The 21692-nt window shown below is 46.3% G+C and overlaps 1 protein-coding gene across 1 annotated transcript in view; it reads left to right on the plus strand.

Moving 5' to 3' along the window:
- LOC138301916 (vasoactive intestinal polypeptide receptor 1-like) overlaps positions 1-21692 on the plus strand; it is a 1190266-nt gene that overhangs the window by 1032636 nt on the left and 135938 nt on the right. The window contains exon 10 of the mRNA XM_069242381.1: positions 118-209. Within this exon, the coding sequence (XP_069098482.1) occupies positions 118-209 (92 nt within the window). The remainder of the gene's footprint in view (positions 1-117; positions 210-21692) is intronic.

Genomic DNA, 21692 nt, shown 5'->3' on the forward strand with positions numbered 1-21692 from the left:
AAGCATTGCATTTCAATTTAGCATCACAATTAACATTATAATATGTTCTCATTCTATTCAGTTATGCCGTGCATCAAAAATGTTGTCCACAAATTCTGTTTTCTATTCATTTTCAAGGTGAACTTTCTTACATTCTTGAACGTAATCCGAATTTTAGTGCAAAAGATCAGATCTCCAGATATCGGAGCGAACTACAAGCAACAATATATGTAAGCACCAACTTCCTCAAAATGTATGTATGAATATGGTATTTATGCAGCGTAAACTGAGCCAAAGGCAGCAGCATGGAACCTTTTTGATTGCTGTTCTTTTAGTCTAGCATTAGTATATCTTTTAGTCGTCTCAGTTTCTAAACGTGATGGCATCTTAACAGTAATGTGAGGTTCAGGAAAGTGCTCAAAGTACCAGGTCCGATACTGACCCTCTCCCACCAAAGTGGCTTTACTGCAGCATCTCTCCCCCACTTTAATTCATTACACGTGAGGCAACCCCGCCTCATGAAACCAAATACCAAGCTCCCCAACAAATAAAAACTCCCCCATCTGCCGCTCATCCTGTGCTTTTTTGTCTTCGAGGTGCTTATCAGGCTGCTGGTAGCGGAAGGGCCTGGTCAGCTATTCCACGATGGAAGGAATGATGAGTTTGGTTCTTGTGGGGCTGGAAGTGGAGAGTGCGACGGCAAGTGAACGACGCTGTCTGCTCGGCTCCGAACTGGCTGGGGCTGTACTTTCTGCGTCTGGAGGTAACAGATGTTGCGCTTTTGCGAGTGTGAAGAGATTTGGCAGTGGGCGGCAATAAAGTGAGTCGTCCTTTGGATGCAGCCATGCTCCTCTTTATTTATATTAAAGACTTGCAGCTCCATAGCCTTGCATTTTATTGGTTTATTTGCTTTTAAATTAGATTGGGTTTCTGCAAGAGAGACAAGGGATTGGTGGCCTTTCTAATTAGGCCCTTTCTTTATATTTCGGTTCTTCTATTTTCCCTTTGTTCTTCTTGGACAATGTAGGGGAAAAGAACAGTAAAAGGTGATATATTCTATCATCTTCTTCTGATGATGCGGGTCATATTCCTGCAAGAAGTTCAAGAGCAGGTAAATCTCCTCCTGCTAATGTGATTCCTCCATTTATGAACCAGCGAGTTCCATAACATGGTAGAGAAAGCAGTCAAAAGGGCCATAGCAGGCAGACCTAAGGGATGCAGAAGGCATGTTGGTTCTTGTTAGAAATGGGGTTTCTGGTTGGCTAGGTTATGCACCTCAGCCAGGCAGAACTTACCCACTCTAGTCAGGGCAAGGGAGTTACACGTCCAAGATAACCCCTGACTCACCCCCTTGGTAGCTTGGCACGAGCAGTCAGGCTTAACCCAGAGGCAATGTGTAAAGCGTTTGCACAACACACACAACACACGTGACACAATATCCCCACCACAAAGGAAACACAACACCAGATTATATGAAAATATACTGTATTGTACACAAGGCAATTATCAGACCAAACGTCACATTTCAGTACTATCATGCTACCTTAGCAGTTGTCAGAACGTTACACATTAGTTACTCTGCAAACTAGCAGTAGTCACACATAACACACAGGTTACTAAGTATTCTGCAACATAAGCAGTAGTCAGGAAAACACGTATTACATCATAGCACTTGTCATAAGAATATCATAAAATGCCCATAGTAGGAACATTAGAAAACATATGGCAAGTTAGAAAAACATATTAGCAAGCATGTCCATAAAAGGAACGTTTGCATACACATATGTAAAAACATCAAACGCAGGTAGGTAATATATGAATCAAACAAAAGTCTGTAGAAAGAACTTTGGATTGCAACTATATTGGTCCTTTAAACAGTACCTGGTTGGATGAAGGCACCTCCAGTGCCTAGAAGGCGAACAATGGGGCCCCCGGCGCTCCTATGCGCAAAACGGGGGCCTCCCTTATACTCTGGGGTCAGAGGAGGGCGACATGCACCTCCTCTCTTTTATAGACAGGCCCCTCTGGGCATCGTGATTACTGGGGGCCCCCCAGGGCCTTAACCGGCCCTCACGAGGGGGGCCAAAGCCAGCAAAAACAACTTAGGGCAGGAGGGGGGCACCACTCACCCCCTCTGGTTTAATGACAGGCCCCACTCGGGAGCTTGCGATCTCTGGCCCCCCCCCCGGGCCTCCACTGGCCCTTCCACCAAGGGGGGGGGGCACAATAATGCCTGTTTTACCTAACAGCAGAAAAGGAGCGTCCTGCTCCTAACGCACAGGCCAGGGGGAAGGGGGCACTCCCCGCGCCTTCCCCTGGTCCTGCTGTGAAGCCACAAGAAGATCGGACCCCTCCTGGGGCCCGAGCAGACACTCGCCTGCACCTGATGCGGTGCGCGAGTGTTCTTCCAGCTTCCCGGGCCGCTGCGGTGATCTTATTTAAAGGGGCACAATGCAGCAAGGAGCCTACGAGCTCCCAAGGCTGTATAAGCGCACTGCAATCAGCGCTATGGCAGCTGCAACCACGGAGAAGCACCCCTCATGAAGAAATGGATGCAGGGGTCAGAGGCCACAGCACCCTGCCCCTGGGGAGCAGAATCTTAAGACAAGGTCCTCAAGTGGAGGGCCCAGCTACAGGCCAGCACAAGGGAAAGGCAGCAAGTGGCATGTCCTTCACAGTGACCAGGCAGGTCACAGGTCAGCACAGCAGCAGCAGTCCATGGCGGTTCCTGGTGAGTCCTTTCAGCCTTTGGTGTCCAGTTCCAAGATGATTCCAAGAGTCTCCAAATTGTGGGGAAGTTTCCCCTGTGCTTTTAGTCAGTTCTTACAGTGTTGTACAATGGTAGGGAGAAGAGGTTCCAGCCAGTTACAACTGGTTCTGGGCGTGCCCCCTCTCTCCTTTCAGCACAGGCTCCAAACATCAGTGGGGGGTTAACAACCCTATTGTGTGAGGCCAGGGCACAGCCTTTACAAATGTAGGTGTGCCCCACCTCTCCCTTCTCTCAGCCCAGGAAGACTATTCAGTATGCAGATGCACCTCTGTGACACCTCCACCCTCCCTGTGTACAGGCTGTCTGAAAAGTATGCACAAAGCCCCAACTGTCACTCTGCCCAGACGTGGATTGGAGTCAAGCTGCAAAACACCAGAGTCATAAGCACAGATAAATGCGCACTTTCTAGAAGTGGCATTTCTGTGATAGTAATAAAAAATACACCCACACCAGAAAGCAGTATTTATTATCACCATCATAACCATACCAAACACGCCTACGCTACCCCTCATAAAGCAGACAATACCCTTTACACAGAAGGCAGGGCATTTCTAATGCAATCCTATGAGAAGGTAGCACTCACAGCAGTGAGACACCAAGTTAGGCTGTTTGTCACTACCAGGACAGGCCATGCAATATGGCACATGTCCTGCCTTTCTACATACAGGGCACCCTGCCCATAGGGCTAGCTAGGGCGTACCTTAGGGGTGACTTACATGTAGTAAAAGGGGAGTTGTGGGCCTGGCAAGTAACTTTAGATGCCAGGTCCCTGTGGCAGAAAACTGCACACACAGGCCCTGCGCTAGCAGGCCTGAGACAGGTTTGAAAGTCTACTTCAATTGGTGGCGCAAGCAGCGCTGCAGGCCCACTAGTAGTATTTAATTTACAGGACCTGGGTATAGAGATACCACTGTATAAGGGACTTATAGGTAAATTAAATATGCCAATTAGGTATAAGCCAATCATACCAACTTTAGATGGGAGAACACCTGCACTTTAGCACTGGTCAGCAGTGATAAAGTGCTCAGAGTCCTAGAGCCAACAGCGAGAGGTCAGAAAAACCAGGAGGAAGGAGGCAAAAAGACTGGGGATGACCCTGCATAAGGCAAAAAGTCCAACAGTTCTGGTTCTATGCATCAGGATCATTCAGACTCCTCTGGACCTGATATCGATAGCCCATCTACTCCTGCGAAAAGAGAAGGGATGAGGAGTTTTTGTCACATGTGCAAAACAATCTTGGTTTTCCTTCTTTTCAGTTGGATGGTGGACATGCTTCTTTATTCCCATAATGTGTTAAACCGTTTTCAATGGCAATGCTATTTCATGGCTGAATTAAAGACATGATAATGAGAGAGGGGAAGGAGATGGATAAGGCTACTGTCCCAAGAATTTGATACAAGGTGTTTATGTTGGAAGGGGAGGACTCTCCTCCTTATCATATATAAGGTGAATGCAATCTTGTCAACATTGATTGGTGGAACCTTGGAGGATTCCACTCCCACTGATGCTTCTGATAAAAGGCGGGTTCAGCGATGAAAAGGGGCCAGATGCATCAAGGTTTTTTGAATTCGCAAACAGTACGAATGCCCGTTTGCGAATGCAAAAAAACAGTTAAGAATGTCTGAAAGACATTCTGAACGCAATTTTAAGGAGTCGCAAAAATATCGATTCCATTAAATTGCGACCCTGTTTAGAGAGTCGCAAATTGTGACTCTCTAAATAAGAAATCGCAAATAAGGATTCCTTATTTGCGATTTCTTAGCACATGTATGAAGCCATTCCTAAATGCGATTTGGGCATTTAGGAATCGCTATTTACCACCAGGTTGAACCTGGTGGTAACCATGTGCAAAATTTAAAAATGCATTTACAATGCATTTTTAAAATGTTCATGTAAACCACACATGCCCTTTTGGCATGTGTGCACCTTACATGTCCCAAATTTTTTTTTTGGGGTGCAGCAGAGGGGGCCTTAGGCCCACAGCACACTGGTGTTTTGCATTTCCAAAATTGCGATTTCTGGTTAAGAAATTGCAATTTTGGAAATGCAAACAATTCGCAGATATGGGCCAAGAGGCCCGTCGGTGCGAATGGGGACAGATTCTCTATTTGCGATTCGGTAATAGCATTTGCGATTTTTAAGAAATCGCTATTATCGAATCGCAAAAATCATACATACCTTTTTGCGTTTCTGAAATAACGATTTCTTAAAAATCGCTATTTGAGAATCGCAAATCGGTTGTATGATACATCTGGCCCAAGGTCTTTTGCTCCAGTGAATTTACCTATTAAGGCTGGAACCTATTCAATTTATACATCTCAGTCTTTAGCAAAAGGCCTCGACAAACTGGCTGTAGCAATGTAGGAGAGTCAAGAGTGTCCAAAGCTTTTGGTTGCCATGGAACAGCAATCTCTGCTTATTGCAGAGATTTCATCTGACATGGTACGTAGTACTGCAATATGATTTGATTCTCTCATAGCAGCAAGACAGAGTCTGTGGATGAGAAATGGAAAGTCTTAGGGAGTACAAAAATCAGCTCTACTGCACATACCATTTGACAGGGTGCATGCTATTTGGAGAGCCATTAGAGACAAGGATTTCCAAAGCATTTAAAGATTGAACACTTGCTGTCCCTCATAAAGGGGTGTTAGACTTTTCAACCTTGGCGTGGTCTCCCTTAACATTTTGCCTCTGTTTCCCAGCTTGTTGATGTGTGCTGGAATCTGTTTTTGCTGTTTTTGTTACTCTGGGCACTTTACCACTGCTAACCAGTGCTAAAGTGCAGGTGCTCCTGTCCAAAATGTGTATGTAATTGGTTCAACTATGATTGGCATATTTGATTTACTGGTAAGTCCTTAGTACAGTGCACTAGAGGTGCCCAGGGCCTGTAAATCAAATGCTTTTAGTGGGCCTGCAGCACTAGTTGTGCCACCCACAATAGTAGATCTGTAAACATGGCTCAGACCTGCCACTGCAGTGTCTGTGTGTGCAGTTTTAAACTGCCAATTCCACTTGGCAAGTGTATCCACTTGCCAGGCCTAAACCTTCCCCTTTCTTACATGTAAGGCACCCCTAAAGTAGGCCCTAGGTAGCCCCATGGGCAGGGTGCAGTGTTTGTTTAAGTCAGGACATATACTAATGTTTTTTTATATGTCCTAACAGTAAAATACTGCTAAATTCAGTTTTTACTGTTACAAGGCCTATCCCTCTCATAGATTAACATGGAGGCTGCCTTTAAAAATTATTGCAGTGTAGATTCCCTTTGGGAGCGGATAGACATGTGGAGTTTGGGGTCTCTAAGCTCACAATTTAAAAATACATCTTTTAGTAAAGTTGATTTTAAGATTGTGTGTTCGAAAATGCCACTTTTAGAAAGTGGGCATTTTCTTGCTTGAACCAGTCTGTGACTCTGCCTGTTTGCGGATTCCCTGTCTGGGTCAGTTTGACAGTTGGGCTGTTTGCACCTCTCTCTAGACAGTGACTGTTGCAAAGTCAACTTTTTGCCCTGTTCATCCCCATTTTTTTTTGTTGCTGACTGGTGCTGATGATAACTGACTCTGACTGTGCCCTGGACTCTGTTAACCAGACCCAGGCCAGTGCTATGTTAAAACACATACTTGTAGTAGAGTACACTGGGTGTTAGTGTAACCTTTTGGTTGTCCTAACAGACCCTGTAAGTTCCTAGTATATAATGGGCAAGGGTGTACACTCTGCCTATAAGCCCCTATATAATAGGGCATGGAGATTAGCAGCCCAGCAGAATTTTTGCACTTGCATGTGGGCACTGCTGAAGGTTTTCTGTCATTTTAAAATGCAGCCTGACTCTGCAGACTGCATTTACATGGAAATGGTGTCTCAATTCGACTTTGGTGCTTTGGGCACTTTAAATGTAATGATCTACCTTATTGTCACATATTAGGTACCCCCAGGATCTCCCCTAGGTATCCCAGGGGCGGGGGTCATGTAACCATAAGCAGGGGTCTTATAAAAGAAGTTTTATAAACCCAGGTAAGGGAAAACTGACCATTTTATTTTCCCCCACTATAGATACTTGCCTTCATAAGCTATCATTGCTATATGGTATTTTCATGGTAAAAATAGTAAGGAAAAGCGCAGAAAAGTAGTTCAAGGACTTAAAAGATTTGTTTTAATAAATCCAGCAATTGGACATTGGTGAATTTATCACAACTTGTACAGAAAATAAGTTATAAGGCTTTTCTTTCTGTAAGCCAAAATCCAGCCTTCTGACTGTCCCTTTTGATTGGTCAGTGCTAACAGTATTAGCAGAGCTGCTTGATTAAGTGCTAAGTGGCTGTCCAGAGCATATCTGGTGAAGGGCAGCTCAGGGGCTACACAGGAATGCATGAGCAGGGGGAGGGGTAATAAAACATACAAACTCAAAGGAGAGCAAGACAGGAGAGAATGCCAGATCACCTAACCCCCACCTTCTGGACCCCTCATTCAGATACTAGGGTTAAGGAAGGAATTTGCAGATGTTAGAAGGAGGAGAGCTATGGAAATGAGCCACACTGGAGGATGGTTTAGTCAGCTCTTAGTTTCAGACATCATGGATTTTGGAAAAATGGTGCTTTCTGGGGCAGGAATATGCCACACTTTGCAGGAAGTGGTCATGCATCTGGGTGTCAGGCTGCATTCTATTGGTTGGGCGCCCCCCTTCCTGCTGCCCAGGAGCTGGGAATAAATATGTGAGAGCTGCATAGCCTCTCAGATCTGCTGCCTGAAACTACAAGAGAAAGAAAGACTGCCCTGCTGGAATCTGGATCTGCACCCTTGTCCTGCAGTGAACTGCGCCTGCTGCACAATCTGCCCTGGGGACAGTGCCTTGCTTCAAGAAGGACTCAGGAGTAGACTCCCTGCAGCTACAGGTTAACAGAGCTTCACCTGCATCATCCCCAGCAAAAGTCCCCAGCCTGGAGTGCATCCAGTGGACTTTTAAGGATTTGGCCAGGTGCATTGCGGGAATTGTGGTCCACCTTTCCAAGGACCATCTAGGAGATTCCGGACCCTTGGATTTGTGTTTTGGACCCTCTGTACCTGCAAGGAGGACTTCAGGAAACGCCTCCTGAAGATTGGAGAAGTTTGGAGAATTTTAGTAAAATTGGCGCTTTGTGTTTCTAAGCACTAGGAAGTGTTTATTCTTTTAAAAATTCATATCACTGGTTCCAAGGACCCACCCGGAGATTCCAAACTCTTGGGTTTGTGTTTTGGACCTTTTGTACCTGCAAGGAAGACTTCAGGAAACACCTCCTGAAGTTTGGAGAATTTTGGTAAAGTTGGCACTTTGTGTTTCTAAGCACTAGAAAGTGTTTATTCTTTTAAAATTCATATCTCTGGTTCCCTACATTGAATTTTTGTCGTTCTGGTGTCTATGTACTCATAAAAATATAACCTATTTGTTATAAATTGGTGTGGGATTTTTATTGTGTGTTGTGTCTCACTTATTTACTGTATTGGTGTTTTTGAATGCTTTACACTCTTGTCTCCTAAGTTAGGCCTGCCTGCTCGGTTATAGCTACCAAGGGTTGAGCAAGGGGCTAATTTACTGGGACCTTTACTGACCCTGTATTTGGTTAGTGGCCTTAGTGCCAGTGGTAGGTTCATAGTTACCACTGCCAGTAACCCACTTTCCAACAGTGACACAAAGGGAGCTGGGGTTTAGCCTGCATATCCTGATGAGCCATCTGCGCTAGGAGGGAGGGGAGGCCTGCCCTCACACAGTGCAGTCTCCAACCCCCTGGTGTGTGTCTGGGGCCCGGCCTGCGCAAGGCAGGATTTCACAAACAAGAGAGACTTTTCTTTGATGTAAGCCTACTTCAAAGGGAAAAATGGGTATAAGAAGAGCACCCAAAACCACAGACTTTAGAACACTTCTGGAAACCGAGAGGAACCTGTGCCTGGAGAAGAGCTGAAGAGCTGAGAAAGAAGAGCTGCCCTGTCCGTGACTGTGCCTTGTGGAGCTATCCTGCAGTTGCTGCTTCTGCCTGTGCAAGAGGAGAAAGACTGGACTTTGTGCGCCTTCCTGCTTTTGAAGAACTCTCCAAGGGCTTGAACCAGCACTTGCCTCCTGTTGTTGAAGCCTCAGGGACAGCAAAGACTTCTCTCTGCCAGCACCTGGAGCCTTCTCTGAGACTCCTACCCTGCCATGTGGTGCCATCCAGTTCCTGGGACCCTGAAAGGAGAAGCTGGCAGAACAAGAGTAAGAAATCCACAAAAAGACCGCTGTGTGGGGAGAAGATCAACGCAACTTCGAGGCACGGCTGAAAAATCGACTCTTGCCTTCAGCGCGGCTGGAAGATCGACACACGCGGCTGGAGGAATGACGCGCAGCATTGCTGACGGAGGCTGTTGAGATCGCAACCCACGCTGCTGGTTTTCATATCATGGTGCTGCAGGATTTCCATCGCAAAATGACGCAAAGCCTGCCCGGACCCGAGAGAGCTGTTTGGATCAACACATCGCTCTCCTGCGGAGAGAAGAAACGACACACACCGACCCGATCAAAGGAGAAACGACACACAGTCTCGCTCGTGAGTGATAATGAGGCATCACAAGCCCCTTTTGACACACACTCGCCCATGTGGGGTTATTTTTGAAGCTCCTAGGTACATTTCCACGCTAACAGGATTAACGTTGTGTTTAAAATCACATGAAGACTCTTTTTTGTTTTTAATTGATAACTTGACTTGTGTATGGTGGATTTTTGTCGTTTTGGTCTTGTTTTGTTTAGATAAATATTTCCTAATTTTTTTTCTAAACCTGTGTTGTGTAACTTTATAGTGTTTTCATTGAATTACTGTGTGTGTTGGTACAAATACTTTATACCTAGCACTCTGAAGTTCAGCCTGCTGCTCGTGCCAAGCTACCAAAGGGGTGAGCGGGGGATAGCTGAGGGTGATTCTCTTTTACCCTGACTAGAGCGAGGGTCCTTGCTTGGACAGGGTGTAACCTGACTACCAACCAAAGACCACATTTTTAACATTGGTGATCAGCGGTTGGGATTGGACTTGTATTTGTACTTGACATACAGTGATTAAGTGTACACTACTGTTTTGACTTCCGACCACTATGTGACCACATACTGCTTGTCTTGTGATTTTTGCTTTTCTCTTTGGGATTTATTTTTGTTCTACTTCTTGCTGATCCCTTTATTTACTTTTTTTAAAATTTTCATTTGGGAACTTGATTTTCTGCCTTTGTAACTTTACACCTTTTAACTCTTCATCATGTCTCAATCTGGAGATGCATCAGCTGGAACTGCTTTTGACACAGAGAAATTGGAGAGCTACACAATGGCTCAATTGAAGCAGTTCTGTAAGGATTTTGCCTGTCCCATTAGGAGCTCATCCAAGAAGGAGGAGCTGCAAAAGGCGCTGAGGGCCTGGGTGACAGGCAAACAAGCTGAGGGGCACACAGAGGAGGAACAGAAAGGGGAGGAAGGGGTGCAAGTAACTCACAATGATGTAGTGAATAGGCCTCTTATGTTCAGGGAGAGAGTCTCCAGGGCAGGTAGCAGTGTGTCATCCAAGGGTCTGACTCCTGAAGAGTTACAGGACAGACGGGCAGAGAGAGAATACCAATTGGAGCTAAAGAAGCTCAGTCTAGAGATGGAAGAGAGAAGAATGGCCATTGAGGAAAGGAAGATACTGCTGGCTCATGAGCTTAGCTTAAAGGAGTTAGATCAGAGGAGTCAGTCTAGTAGAGATGGTGGCAGCAACAGAACAGTGCAGCCTGAGAGGAGGGTGCACATTCCTAAAGACCCTGTGAAGGATTACAAGAGGGAGGATGACATTTACTTGTGGTTCAAGGGGTATGAGTCTGCTCTCCACATGAATCTGGTCCCAAAAGCTCAGCTCATTGGGGGGCAGGTCTGTTGAAGCACTTTGAGGTAGAGGGGAGGGATACACTGACAGCCTTAGGGAATGTTCTGAATCTCACCTACACTATCATGAAGGATGCCCTACTCACAGGATATGGTCTCACCCCTGAGCAATATAAAGACAAGTTTAGGTCCTATAAGAAGAAAGAATCCCAAACATGGTTGGAATGTGTTGATTCTTTTTGCAGGTCACTGGATGGTTGGGTGAAGGGCAGTAAGGTAACAACGTATGAGGGACTTTACAATTTGATTGCTTCGGAGCACTTGCACAGTTTATATTTTATAGAGCTGTGCCAGCACCTGATTGACAGCAAGCTGACTGACCCCAGGAAGCTTGCACAGGAAGCAGACCACCGGGAGAGCACCAGAGTCCAAAGGAGGTATGGGGAGACTACACCAAGAGTGGGCAGGGTCCATCTCAGAAGAAAGGGGGATAAGGGTAAACAGGGGGGGTAAAGATTCCCAGCCCCCCAGTGAGAAGAAGCCATGGTTCTCCAAAGGGAAGCCAGTGGCAGGGGGTCCCCCACATAAGTGCTATGAATGTGACCAGGTGGGTCATGTGAGGGGGGACCCCAAATGCCCCAAGAGTACATTGGCACCCACTGGTGCGCAGTCCCAGGGTTTGGGTAGTGTAGCACTTGGGGAGGAGTTGGTTCCAGGTGGGTGGCAGACAGCTGAGATGACCCTTGTCTCACTAGGGGACAGTGAGATGGTCCAGAGAACCCTTTTGCCTGAGAACACTAAAAAGTACAGGCAGTGGGTGACCATCAATGGACAGAGGGTGGAGGCTCTGAGAGACACAGGAGCCAGTGTGAATACAGTGAGGAGTCACCTGGTGTCTGAAGAGCAGAGTGATCCCTGGGTACTTCCCCAAGTAGTTGCAGTGGACAACTCAGAGCACCTGTGTAGAGTGGCACAGCTTCCCTTTGAATGGGGGTTCTCAAGTTCCTTGAAAATAGCTCTGAGTCCAACCATGCCTGTAGATTGTTTGCTTGGCAATGACCTGGAGGATTCCCCTTGGAAGGAGGTGGAACACAGGTCACATTTGGAGATGTTGAGTCTGCCTGGGTGGGTATGCATATCGACCAGGTCAATGGCAGCCTGTCAGGGTGGTCAAGAGCCCCCGGAGCCTGAAACAGTGGCCCAGGGGACTGCCAAAAAGAGGAAGGGCAGGGGGTGAGGGAAACCTGCCCCAGAAGTTCCCATGGTCTGTGAGGAGGTGGAGCCTGAAGGTGATGCCCTGGAGCCAACAGGGGAACAGGTGGCTTAACTGGGGGAAGTCCCTGAGCTGTTGCAGTGGCAGCAGGAAGGGGGCCACCAGGGAAACATTCTGTGCAGCACAGAAGACTTGCCCCACTCTAGAGGGTTTGCGGCAGCAGGCTGCAGACCAGGCAGCTGGCAAGAAGCCAGGATCTCACCTGATCTACTAGGAGGACAGCCTCCTGTATAGTGAGCCCAAGGTCAGGAACCTTAGGAGCCTGGGTCAGCCCGTGTGCTGGTGGGACTCCAGTGATTCAGGGCCTTCCTACTGGGGTTGGCTCATGATGTGCCTTTAGCTGGACATTTGGGGCGGGTCAAGGTCTTGAGAGGCTTGTCACCCACTTTCATTAGCCCCTAATGTGCAGGCACTCAGATGCACATTGCAGGTCTTGCCAAACTTGTCAGGTGAGTGGCAAGAGTGGGGGGAAATGTAAGGCTCCCCTCTAACCTTTTCCTGTTGTCAGTACCCCCTTTGAAATGGTTGGCATTGACTTTGTGGTGCCTCTGGATTCCAAGACAGCCAGGTTTATCCTGGTCTTGGTGGGCCATGCCACCCGGTACCCAGAAGCCATTCCTCTGAGGTCAATCACTTCCCCTGTGGTGGGTCGTGCTTTGATAGGGGTACCAACTTCATATCCACATATATGAAGTCTCTGTGGAAGCAGTGTGGAGTAACCTACAAGTTCACCACCCCTTACCACCCCAAAGTAATGGTCTGATAGATTCAACCACACCTTGAAAGACATGATCATGGGCCTGTCAGAGCCCTTGAGGCGGAAGTGGGACGTTTTCTTGCCATGCCTTCCATTCGCTTACAGGGAGGTGGCTCAAAAGGGACTTGGGTTTAGTCCCTTTGAGCTGATCTATGGCCACCCTATGAGGGGACATTTAAGCCTGGTGAAGGAGGCTTTGAAAAAAGCTCCTAGTAACCCCCCTCCCCCAGGATGTATTTAGCTACATGCTGGCTTTGAGAAACCAGACTGCCTGCTTGAGGAGTCTCACACAGGAGAACTTAGAAGCAAGTTAGAAGGATATGAAACTGTGGTATGACCGGAATGCCACTCTGGTCGAGTTTCAACCTGGTCAGAAAGTGTGTGTGATAGCACCAGTGGAGCCTAGGGTGCTCCAAGATAAGTAGACTGGGCCTTATGTGGTGGTGATGCACAAGAGTGAAATCACCTATCTGGTGGACTTGCAGACGCCCAGGAACCCTTTAAGGGTCCAGCATGTTAACAGCCTCAAACCCCACTTTGAGCGGACTGAACTGTCCATGCTGCTTGCAACAGATGATGGGGTGGAGGAGGAGAGTGAGCCTCTACCTCACCTCCTATGTGCAGGAGAAAAAGATGGGTCTGTGGAGGGAGTGCTCCTCTCCCCCTCTCTGACTGAAGAGCAGCAGACGGACTGTCGCCAGGTGTTGGGACAGTTCACCTCACTGTTTTCCCTGATTCCAGGGGTCACACACTTGTGCACCCATGAAATGGACACTGAGGACATTCCACCCATTAAACAGAATGTTTACAGGGTGACTGACGGGGTCAGAGCTAGCATTAAGGATGAGGTATCCAAAATGTTAACACTAGGGGTTATTGACCATTCCAGCAGTCCTTGGGCCAGCCCAGTGGTATTGGTCCCAAAGGCTGCTGCACCTGGTGCCACTTCAGAACTCAGGTTCTGTGTGGACTACCAGGGACTCAATGCGGTCAGCAAGACTGATGCACACCCCATCCCCTGATGAGCTCATTAATCGGTTTGGGAGCTGCCACCTACCTCAGCACGTTTGACTTAACGTCTGGGTATTGGCAGATTGCCTTGACCGAGGAATCCAAGGAGAGGTGTGCATTTTCTACCCCAGATGGGCACTTTCAATTTAAAGTGATGCCATTTGGGATGAAGAATGTCCCTGCCACCTTTCAGAGGTTAGTCAGTCAGGTGTTGGCTGGGCTGGATGCGTTCAGTGCCACCTACCTGGACATTGCTGTTTTTAGTTCCTCCTGGGAGGAACATCTGCAACACCTCTGCAGAGTGTTGGAGGCCCTGCAGAAGGCAGGCCTCACTATTAAGGCCAGCAAGTGCCAAATAGGGCAGGGTTCGGTGGTGTACTTGGGACACCAGGTAGGGAGTGGCCAGGTGGCACCCCTACAGCCAAAAACTTACACCATTCTGGCTTGGGAGACTCACAAAACCCAGACTGAGGTGAGATCCTTTTTAGGTCTCACTGGCTACCTCAGGAGGGTTGTCAAGGGATATGGTACCATTGTTACCCCCTTGACTGAGTTGACTTCTAAGAGCAACCAAAAAAGCTGATCTGGACGAGCAACCAAAGAAGGTGTTCTGGACAGAGGCTTGCCAGACAGTTTTTGATGCCCTGAAGGCTGCCATGTGCACAACACCTGTGCTGAAAGCACCTGACTATTCCAGGGCGTTTGTTGTGCAAACCGGTGCCTCAGAGCATGGTATTGGAGAAGCACTCTCACAGCTTAATGAAGAGGGCCTAGATCAACCCGTAGCCTTAATTAGCAGGAAGTTACTTCCCAGGGAATGTAGATGAAGAGCCATAGAACGTGAAGCATTTGCTGTGGTCTGGGTGCTGAAGAAGCTAAGACCCTACTTGTTTGGGACTCACTACCAGGTTCAGACAGAGCACAGGGCCCTTAGATGGTTAATGAAGATGAGGGGTGAGAATCCATAACTGTTGAGGTGGTCCATTTCCCTACAGGGGATGGACTTTACAGTGGAACACTGACCTGGTATAGAACACGCCAATGCTGATGGTCTGTCCAGATTCTTACGCCATAGTGATGACAGCTCCCATGAGGTTGGGTAGTTGCTCCCCACTTTCAGCTGGGGATCAATCAATCAATCAATTTGTTGAGCGCGCTACTCACCCGGAAGGATCTCAAGGTGCTGGGGGGGTGCAACTTCACGAAGAGCCAGGTCTTGAGGCGCTTCCTGAAGGTCAGGAGGTCCTGGGTCATACGTAGGTTGGCGGGGAGGGAGTTCCAGGTTTTGGCGGTGAGGTGGGAGAAGGATCTGCTGCCGGTTGTGGTACGGCGAATGCGGGGGACTGTTGCGAGGGCGAGGGATGACACGTGTTAGACGTTTCATCCTTGGCGTGGTCTCCCTTAACTGTTGGCTTCTGTTTCCCAGGTTGTTGATGTGTGCTGGACTCCGTTTTTGCTGTTTTTGTTACACTGGACACTTTACCACTGCTAACCAAAGGGAAAGTGCAAGTGCTCCTATACAAAATGTGTATGTAATTGGTTCATCCTTGATTGACATATTTGATTTACTGGTAAGTCCCTAGTACTGTGCACTAGAGGTGCCCAGGGCCTGTAAATCAAATGCTACTAGTGGGCCTGCAGCACTGGTTTTGCCACCCACACAGTAGCTCTGTAAACATGGCTCAGACCTGCCACTGCAGTGTCTGTGTGTGCAGTTTTAAACCGAAAATTCGACTTGGCAAGTGTACCCAATTGCCACGACTAAACCTTCCCTTTTCTCATATGTAAGGCACCCCTACGGTAGGCCCTAGGTTGCCCCATGGGCAGGGTGCAGTGTATGTTTAAGGTAGGACATATACTAATGTGTTATATATGTCCTAACAGTGAAATACTGCTAAATTCGATTTTCATTTTCACTTTTGCAAGGCCTATCCCTCTCATAGGTTAACATGGGGGCTGCCTTTAAAAATGATCACAGTGTAGATTCCCTTTGAGAGCCGATAGACATGTGGAGTTTGGGGTCTCTTAGCTCACAATTTAAAAATACATCTTTTAGTAAAGTTGATTTTAAGATTGTGTGTTTAATTTTAGAAAGTGTTCTTGCTTAAACCATTCTGTGACTCTGCCTGTTTGTGGATTCCCTGTCTGGGTCAGTTTGACAGTTGGGCTGTTTGCACCTGTCCCTAGGCAGTGACACAAAGGGAGCTGGGGTGTAGCCTGTATATCCTGATGAGCCATCTGTGCTTGGAGGGGGGGGAGGAGTGGTCACTCACACCTGAAAGGGCTGTGCCTGCCCTCACACAATGCAGTCTCCAACCCCCTGTTGTGTGTGTCTGGGGCCTGGCCTGGGCAAGGCAGGATTTCACAAACAAGAGAGACTTTTCTTTGAAGTGAGCCTACTTCAAAGGGCAAAATGGGTATAAGAAGGGCACCCAAAACCACAGACTTTACAACACTTCTTGAAACCAAGAGGAACCTCTGCCTGGAGAAGAGATGAAGAGCTGAGGAAGAAGTGCTGCCCTGCCTGTGACTGTGCCTTGTGGAGCTATCCTGCAGTTGCTGCTTCTGCCTGTGCAAGAGGAGAAAGACTGGACTTTGTGTGCCTTCCTGCTTGTGAAGAACTCTCCAGGGGCTTGAACTGTTTTTGAAGTCACAGGGACAGCAAAGACTTCTCTGTGCCAACAACTGGAGCCTCTGCTGAGACTCCTACCCTGCCAAGTGGTGCCATCCAGTTCCTGGGACCCTGAGAGGAGAAGCTGGCAGAACAAGTGTAAGAAATCCACTCACAGACCACTGTGCCGGGAAAAGATCGACACAACTCCGAGACGCGGCTGAAAAATCGGCACTCGCCTGCAGTGGCTGGAAGATCGACGCACATGGCTGGAGAAACTACACGCAGCATCGCTGATGGAGGCTGGTGGTTTTTGAATCATCGTGTGGCAGGATTTCCGACATAAACATCGCTGGGTGTGTAAAAACGACGCAAAGCCTGCCCGGACCCGACAGTGCTGTTTGGATCGACGCACTGCTCTCCTGCGGAGAAAAGAAATGACACATGCCGACCCGACCAAAGGAGAAACGACTCACGGTCCCGCTTGTGAGTGATATAGATACATCACAAGCCACTTTTGACGCACACTTGCCCATGCGAGGTTATGTTTGACACATCCAGGTACATTTCCACGCTAACAGCATTAGCGTTGTGTTTAAAATCACATGAAGACTCTTTTTGTTTTTTAATTGATAACTTGACTTGTGTATGGTGGATTTTTACATTTTGGTCTTGTTTTGTTTAAATAAATAATTTCTATTTTTTCTAAACCTGTGTTGTGTCATTTTATAGTGTTTTCATTGAATTAGTGTGTGCGTTGGTACAAATACTTTGCACCTAGCACTCTGAAGTTAAGCCTACTGCTCATGCCAAGCTACCAAGGGGGTGAGCGGTGGTTAGCTGAGGGTGATTCCCTTTTACCCTGACTAGAGTGAGGGTCCTTGATGGATAGGGGGTAACCTGACTGCCAACCAAAGACCCCATTTCTAACAGGGGGAAATTAGGCTCTCATAAATGTTGGGCATTTTATTTCTAAATCGTTGCCCAAGAAAAATCTAGATCGACCACTTACAGGAGTAGGAAATGCCATCCTATGAGGCATTTTCCAAAGTAAGATTCTTTCAAAAGGGCTGAAGAAGTCCTGGTAATCACAGAAGAGAGGTCACCAAATCGGCTAGAGCAAGGATTCAACAATGCATTCAAGTCTAGGAGGAAATTGTCACACACAAGTGGGTACTGAGCATAGTCAGAGATGGCTATACTCTAGAGATTTGAAGCCTCCTTTCAAAGAGAGGTATCATTGTGACTTAGCTACAGGAAGTCAAGACACTCTTCTTTGCAAAGAAGCTGTAAAACAAGTTCCGAGGGGTGAGAGAGGAGAGGGAGTATACTCTCTTCTGGTCTTGTTGCAAAAGGTGTCCTATTCATTTTGACCTGTGCTAGACAGAAATTGGTTGAATTCAAGGATAAACACAATTCCTTTTCACACGGTGACCATACAGACAATTATTCCTCTCGTAAAAACAGGAGATTATTTGTAATCCATTGTTTTGCCAGAAGCATACCTTTATGCGCAGATTTAAGAATCTTACCAGACGTATCCAAGGATTATAGTAGGCTACAAGCATTACCAGTTTGGGGTCCTTCCCTTTGGTTTAAAATCCTCCCTGAGGGTTTATTCAAAGGTTATGGGTCCCCTTGTGGCTTTACTTCATGCACAAGGAATTTTCCAACATCCTTACAGAGACGATTGGCTGGTTCAGGTTCGTCAAAATAACTTTTATTTTCTAGTGTAACTAGGGTGTTGTCAGTTCCCCAAGACCATGCCTGGCTGATAAATTGGGACAAATCAAATTTGGTTCCCTCTCAGGATCTGGACTTCATAGGGGTCAGGTTCCCTACAGAATTAGGGTTCTTTACCTTGATGCAAAGAAGGGTCAACATTATTCAGGCTGACACCTATGATCTGATTCCTCAGAATGCACCTCCAGTTCTCTCTTGGTTGAAGGTACACTGAGATCTAGTCTCCACAGTATTTTTGGTCCCATGAACAAGGTTTTACCTGAATGGTCTAGTAACATGAATCCTCCAACACTGGTCCCCAGAGTCCCTGGAGTTGACAACACCAGTTTCAGTCTTTTCTCGAGTACGGAACAGTCTGATTTGGTGGTTGAGGGAGTGCAATGCTGGTTCCTCCATCTCTAGTTATCATCTCAACAGACGCCACTCTGTGGGGTCTTGGTCTCCAGGACATCCGGGTCAGAGCCTTTGGATAATCAGAGATGCTCAAAAATCATTGAGCTGGAAGGAATTGGAGGTGGCGAGACTAGCTCTCAAGTTCTTTTAGCATTGGATCAATGGCAAGACGGTATTGGTTCTCATGAACAATATGACAATGTGGGCCCATATAAACAGGCAGTAGGGTACCAGGCATTTACCCTTAATAAGGGGAGCTTGAAAAATATTTCTTTGGGCTCAGAATTCTTTGTTTTCATTGATGGCAATTCACATTTAAAGGACATCCAATTGAGGACAGACACTCTCAGCAGACAGATTTCCTGATCCCAGGACTTCTCTCTCCATCCAGACATTTTCAGGGTTCAACTCAGAAATGATGTCAACCAGTCCGGGATCTTTTTGCCTCATCTCTTGTTGCCAAAGTGTGCAGGTTTTGATCAAAGTGGAGAGATCAGTCAGCATGGGCGACAGATGCACTTATCATGTTTGTGGCCTGTGCGTCTACTATACGCATTCCCTTTATTTACTTTAATCAGGTCATCCTAGCGAAGTTGAGGTTGGAATAAGCAGAGGTTATATTGATAGCTCTGGCATGGCCGTGGGCCAGTTGGTTCCCTCTTCTAAAAGAGATGTGTGTGGTTTCAGAGTAGGGACTTCCAATTCTTCCTTCCCCCCTTCTATTTCCTGTTCTGAAGGCGGGGCTCTCTAAAGAGGCTAAAATTAACACTCTAGTGAATGAGAGGAGGGGTTTAAATTTCCAAGGCTTCCAGATCATTTGCCAATGATTCTGTAGGCCTCTAGGAGGTCTTCTCCTTACAAATCCTATATGAGGCACTGGTGTACCTTTTCTAATTGGTTTGTTACAAGAACTCTTAATCCCACAATGGTGGACTTGATGTCTGTAATGAATTTCTGGGTCTAGATTGGGTTAGAAAGTTCCTACGCTTAGAATCAAATTGGTGGCTGCTAGGGCATTCTGACATTCATTGGGGTATTTAAGGGATGAAAATGACCTGGTCACTAGAGTTTTCAAAAGGGCTAGAGAACATTTATCTATCTCCTCTGAAATCTTTTCCAACCTGGGATTTACTTCTCGTTTGGTATGCTTTAAACTGCCCCTCGAACCTTTGAGAACTGAGATTTGAAAAGACTCTCAAAGTTGTTTTTGTTTTCTGGTGGCAATCATGTCTGCCATGCGATTGGAACAGTTGGGGGCAATTTCTACAGGTTTCCATTTATCAAAGTGTTTCCTTCTAGAGGGGCATTTTCAGTAATCCCATCCTTTATGCTACAAGTAAATTATTAACTTCATAGGCACCAGGAAATCGTTTTACCTGCGTTTTGTCCATCTACTTCTCCTGAGGGGCCATAGTTGAATTCCTTGGAAGTTAGGAGGGCTCATTGACCTTATTTGGAGATGGTTAACCCATGTAGGAAAACAAAGTCATTGTTTGTGAATTCTGGGTCATTGAAGAAAAGAGAAATAGCATTTTACTGCCTCCTTAAGTAGATCGGTTAGATCCCTTATTTCCAAGGTTTATAAATCAGTAGGAGAGATGGCAGTAGTGGTGATTCAGGGTAGGTCTATCCGGAGCATGCCATTCAAAATGGCTGAGGAAACTCAATTACAAGATGTATTGGGTTATATAGGAATTTCAGCTATAAAGCATTAGGGGAGGTGCTTGATGTCAATAAGAAAAATCCTGTTTTATACAACTACAGCTGTCTGTTGTGAATTTGTTTATTACATCTCACATGTAATGAAGTAAAGCTAGGGAGGAACACAGCGGTAACCAAGCCCCACTCCCTCACTTTAATTCATATTCCTCCCATCTTCTCGGAACGGAACAACTGTCTTGTTTTTATATCCGAGCTTGATATTCACAGGAGGAGTGGCGGAGGGAGAAGTTTTTACTTGGGAAGCTTGGTATTGGGACTCATGAGGCAGGACCACTGCACATGTAATAAATAAAATTGAGGAAGTAGGACTTAGTGTAATGTGATTGCAAGTAAGTAATATCAGCAGTCTTCATTATCAGGTAATGTTCCACATTGGGTGCTCTTTTCAGCGATATTTTTTAGAGTATAAAGTTCAAAGGACCACTGATTTGAGATCCTCTTGGATCATTTATTGTATTTTTATATGATTGTAGACTAGGTAGAAGTAACAGCCAATAGAATTACTTGTGGTTGTAGATTCTTATTTGACTGTATACACTATTCACAGTACGATTAAAAAAAATCTGAGCTAATAGGAAACAATCATCCCACAGGTCCCAAGGTATTCAATCTTGATCAAAAAGCTTCTTGCCAACCTGCCTCTAGGCCTGTTCCCTTCATCGGAACCTACCCATATTCAAATGTCTTATACTCCAATCTAAATAGTCAGCCCTGTTATCTATTTAGGAATAGGTAGTGTGGCCTTCAGAAATACTTGTGTATTCATTGTCATTATTGTATAGGTAAGGATTACACTGGACCTTGCATATGTGATTATTTCTTTGGGCCTTGAAAACAATCTATTTTATAACACTTTTTATTAATTTTATCAGCAAAAAAGAAGATTCAATGTACAGCACAAGGGGCATCTGGTGAAAACAGATTGTTCCCCACTCATACACTAGCATTTGAAGAATCATGCAACCACACATCCCATACTTTGATTTTACTTTTGCAGACATCTCTATGACTTGTAGACAAGTTCTTCTGCTTCGGCACACCAGTCCATATGATGTGTACTCTTCCATACTGAAGGAGCCTTATGAGATCGCCAGTGGGGGGCGATAGGGTGTTCCGCAGTCAGGTGTTCCTTTGCCACCAGATGTTTGGTGGCTCTAAGGTTACCCCATTCAACAATAAATTCTAGAAGTGCTGCGTTGAATGTATATGTGCCTACTATCGCTGTATGTGTGGGCATGCCCATGCTCACACTGTATGGTAAAAGGTATCAGGCTTGACTCTACAATTAAGGCAGGAGGGGTCAAGACCCTTCTTCCAATTATATAGTCTGGGTGGACTGTAATATACTCTTTGCAAGTACTTTAGCTGAATGCCATCTTTGCTTCAACTCAATCTTCATCAGCTAATGGGCCAACATCTGTCGCATAATGCCATGGAGGATCAGGCACGTTAGCTACCAAAGTATGATATACTCTAGAGATGCCCTTACCCCCTATAACTAAAAGTGTAATTAGAGCCACTAAATGTTTATAGGCTGGGAGGCTAATTAAGTCCTTATGAGGGACCTTTACTGCATTGCACAGCTGGAGGTAT

Source organism: Pleurodeles waltl, chromosome 6 (genome assembly GCF_031143425.1).
Source record: "Pleurodeles waltl isolate 20211129_DDA chromosome 6, aPleWal1.hap1.20221129, whole genome shotgun sequence".
Classification (NCBI taxonomy): domain Eukaryota; kingdom Metazoa; phylum Chordata; class Amphibia; order Caudata; family Salamandridae; genus Pleurodeles; species Pleurodeles waltl.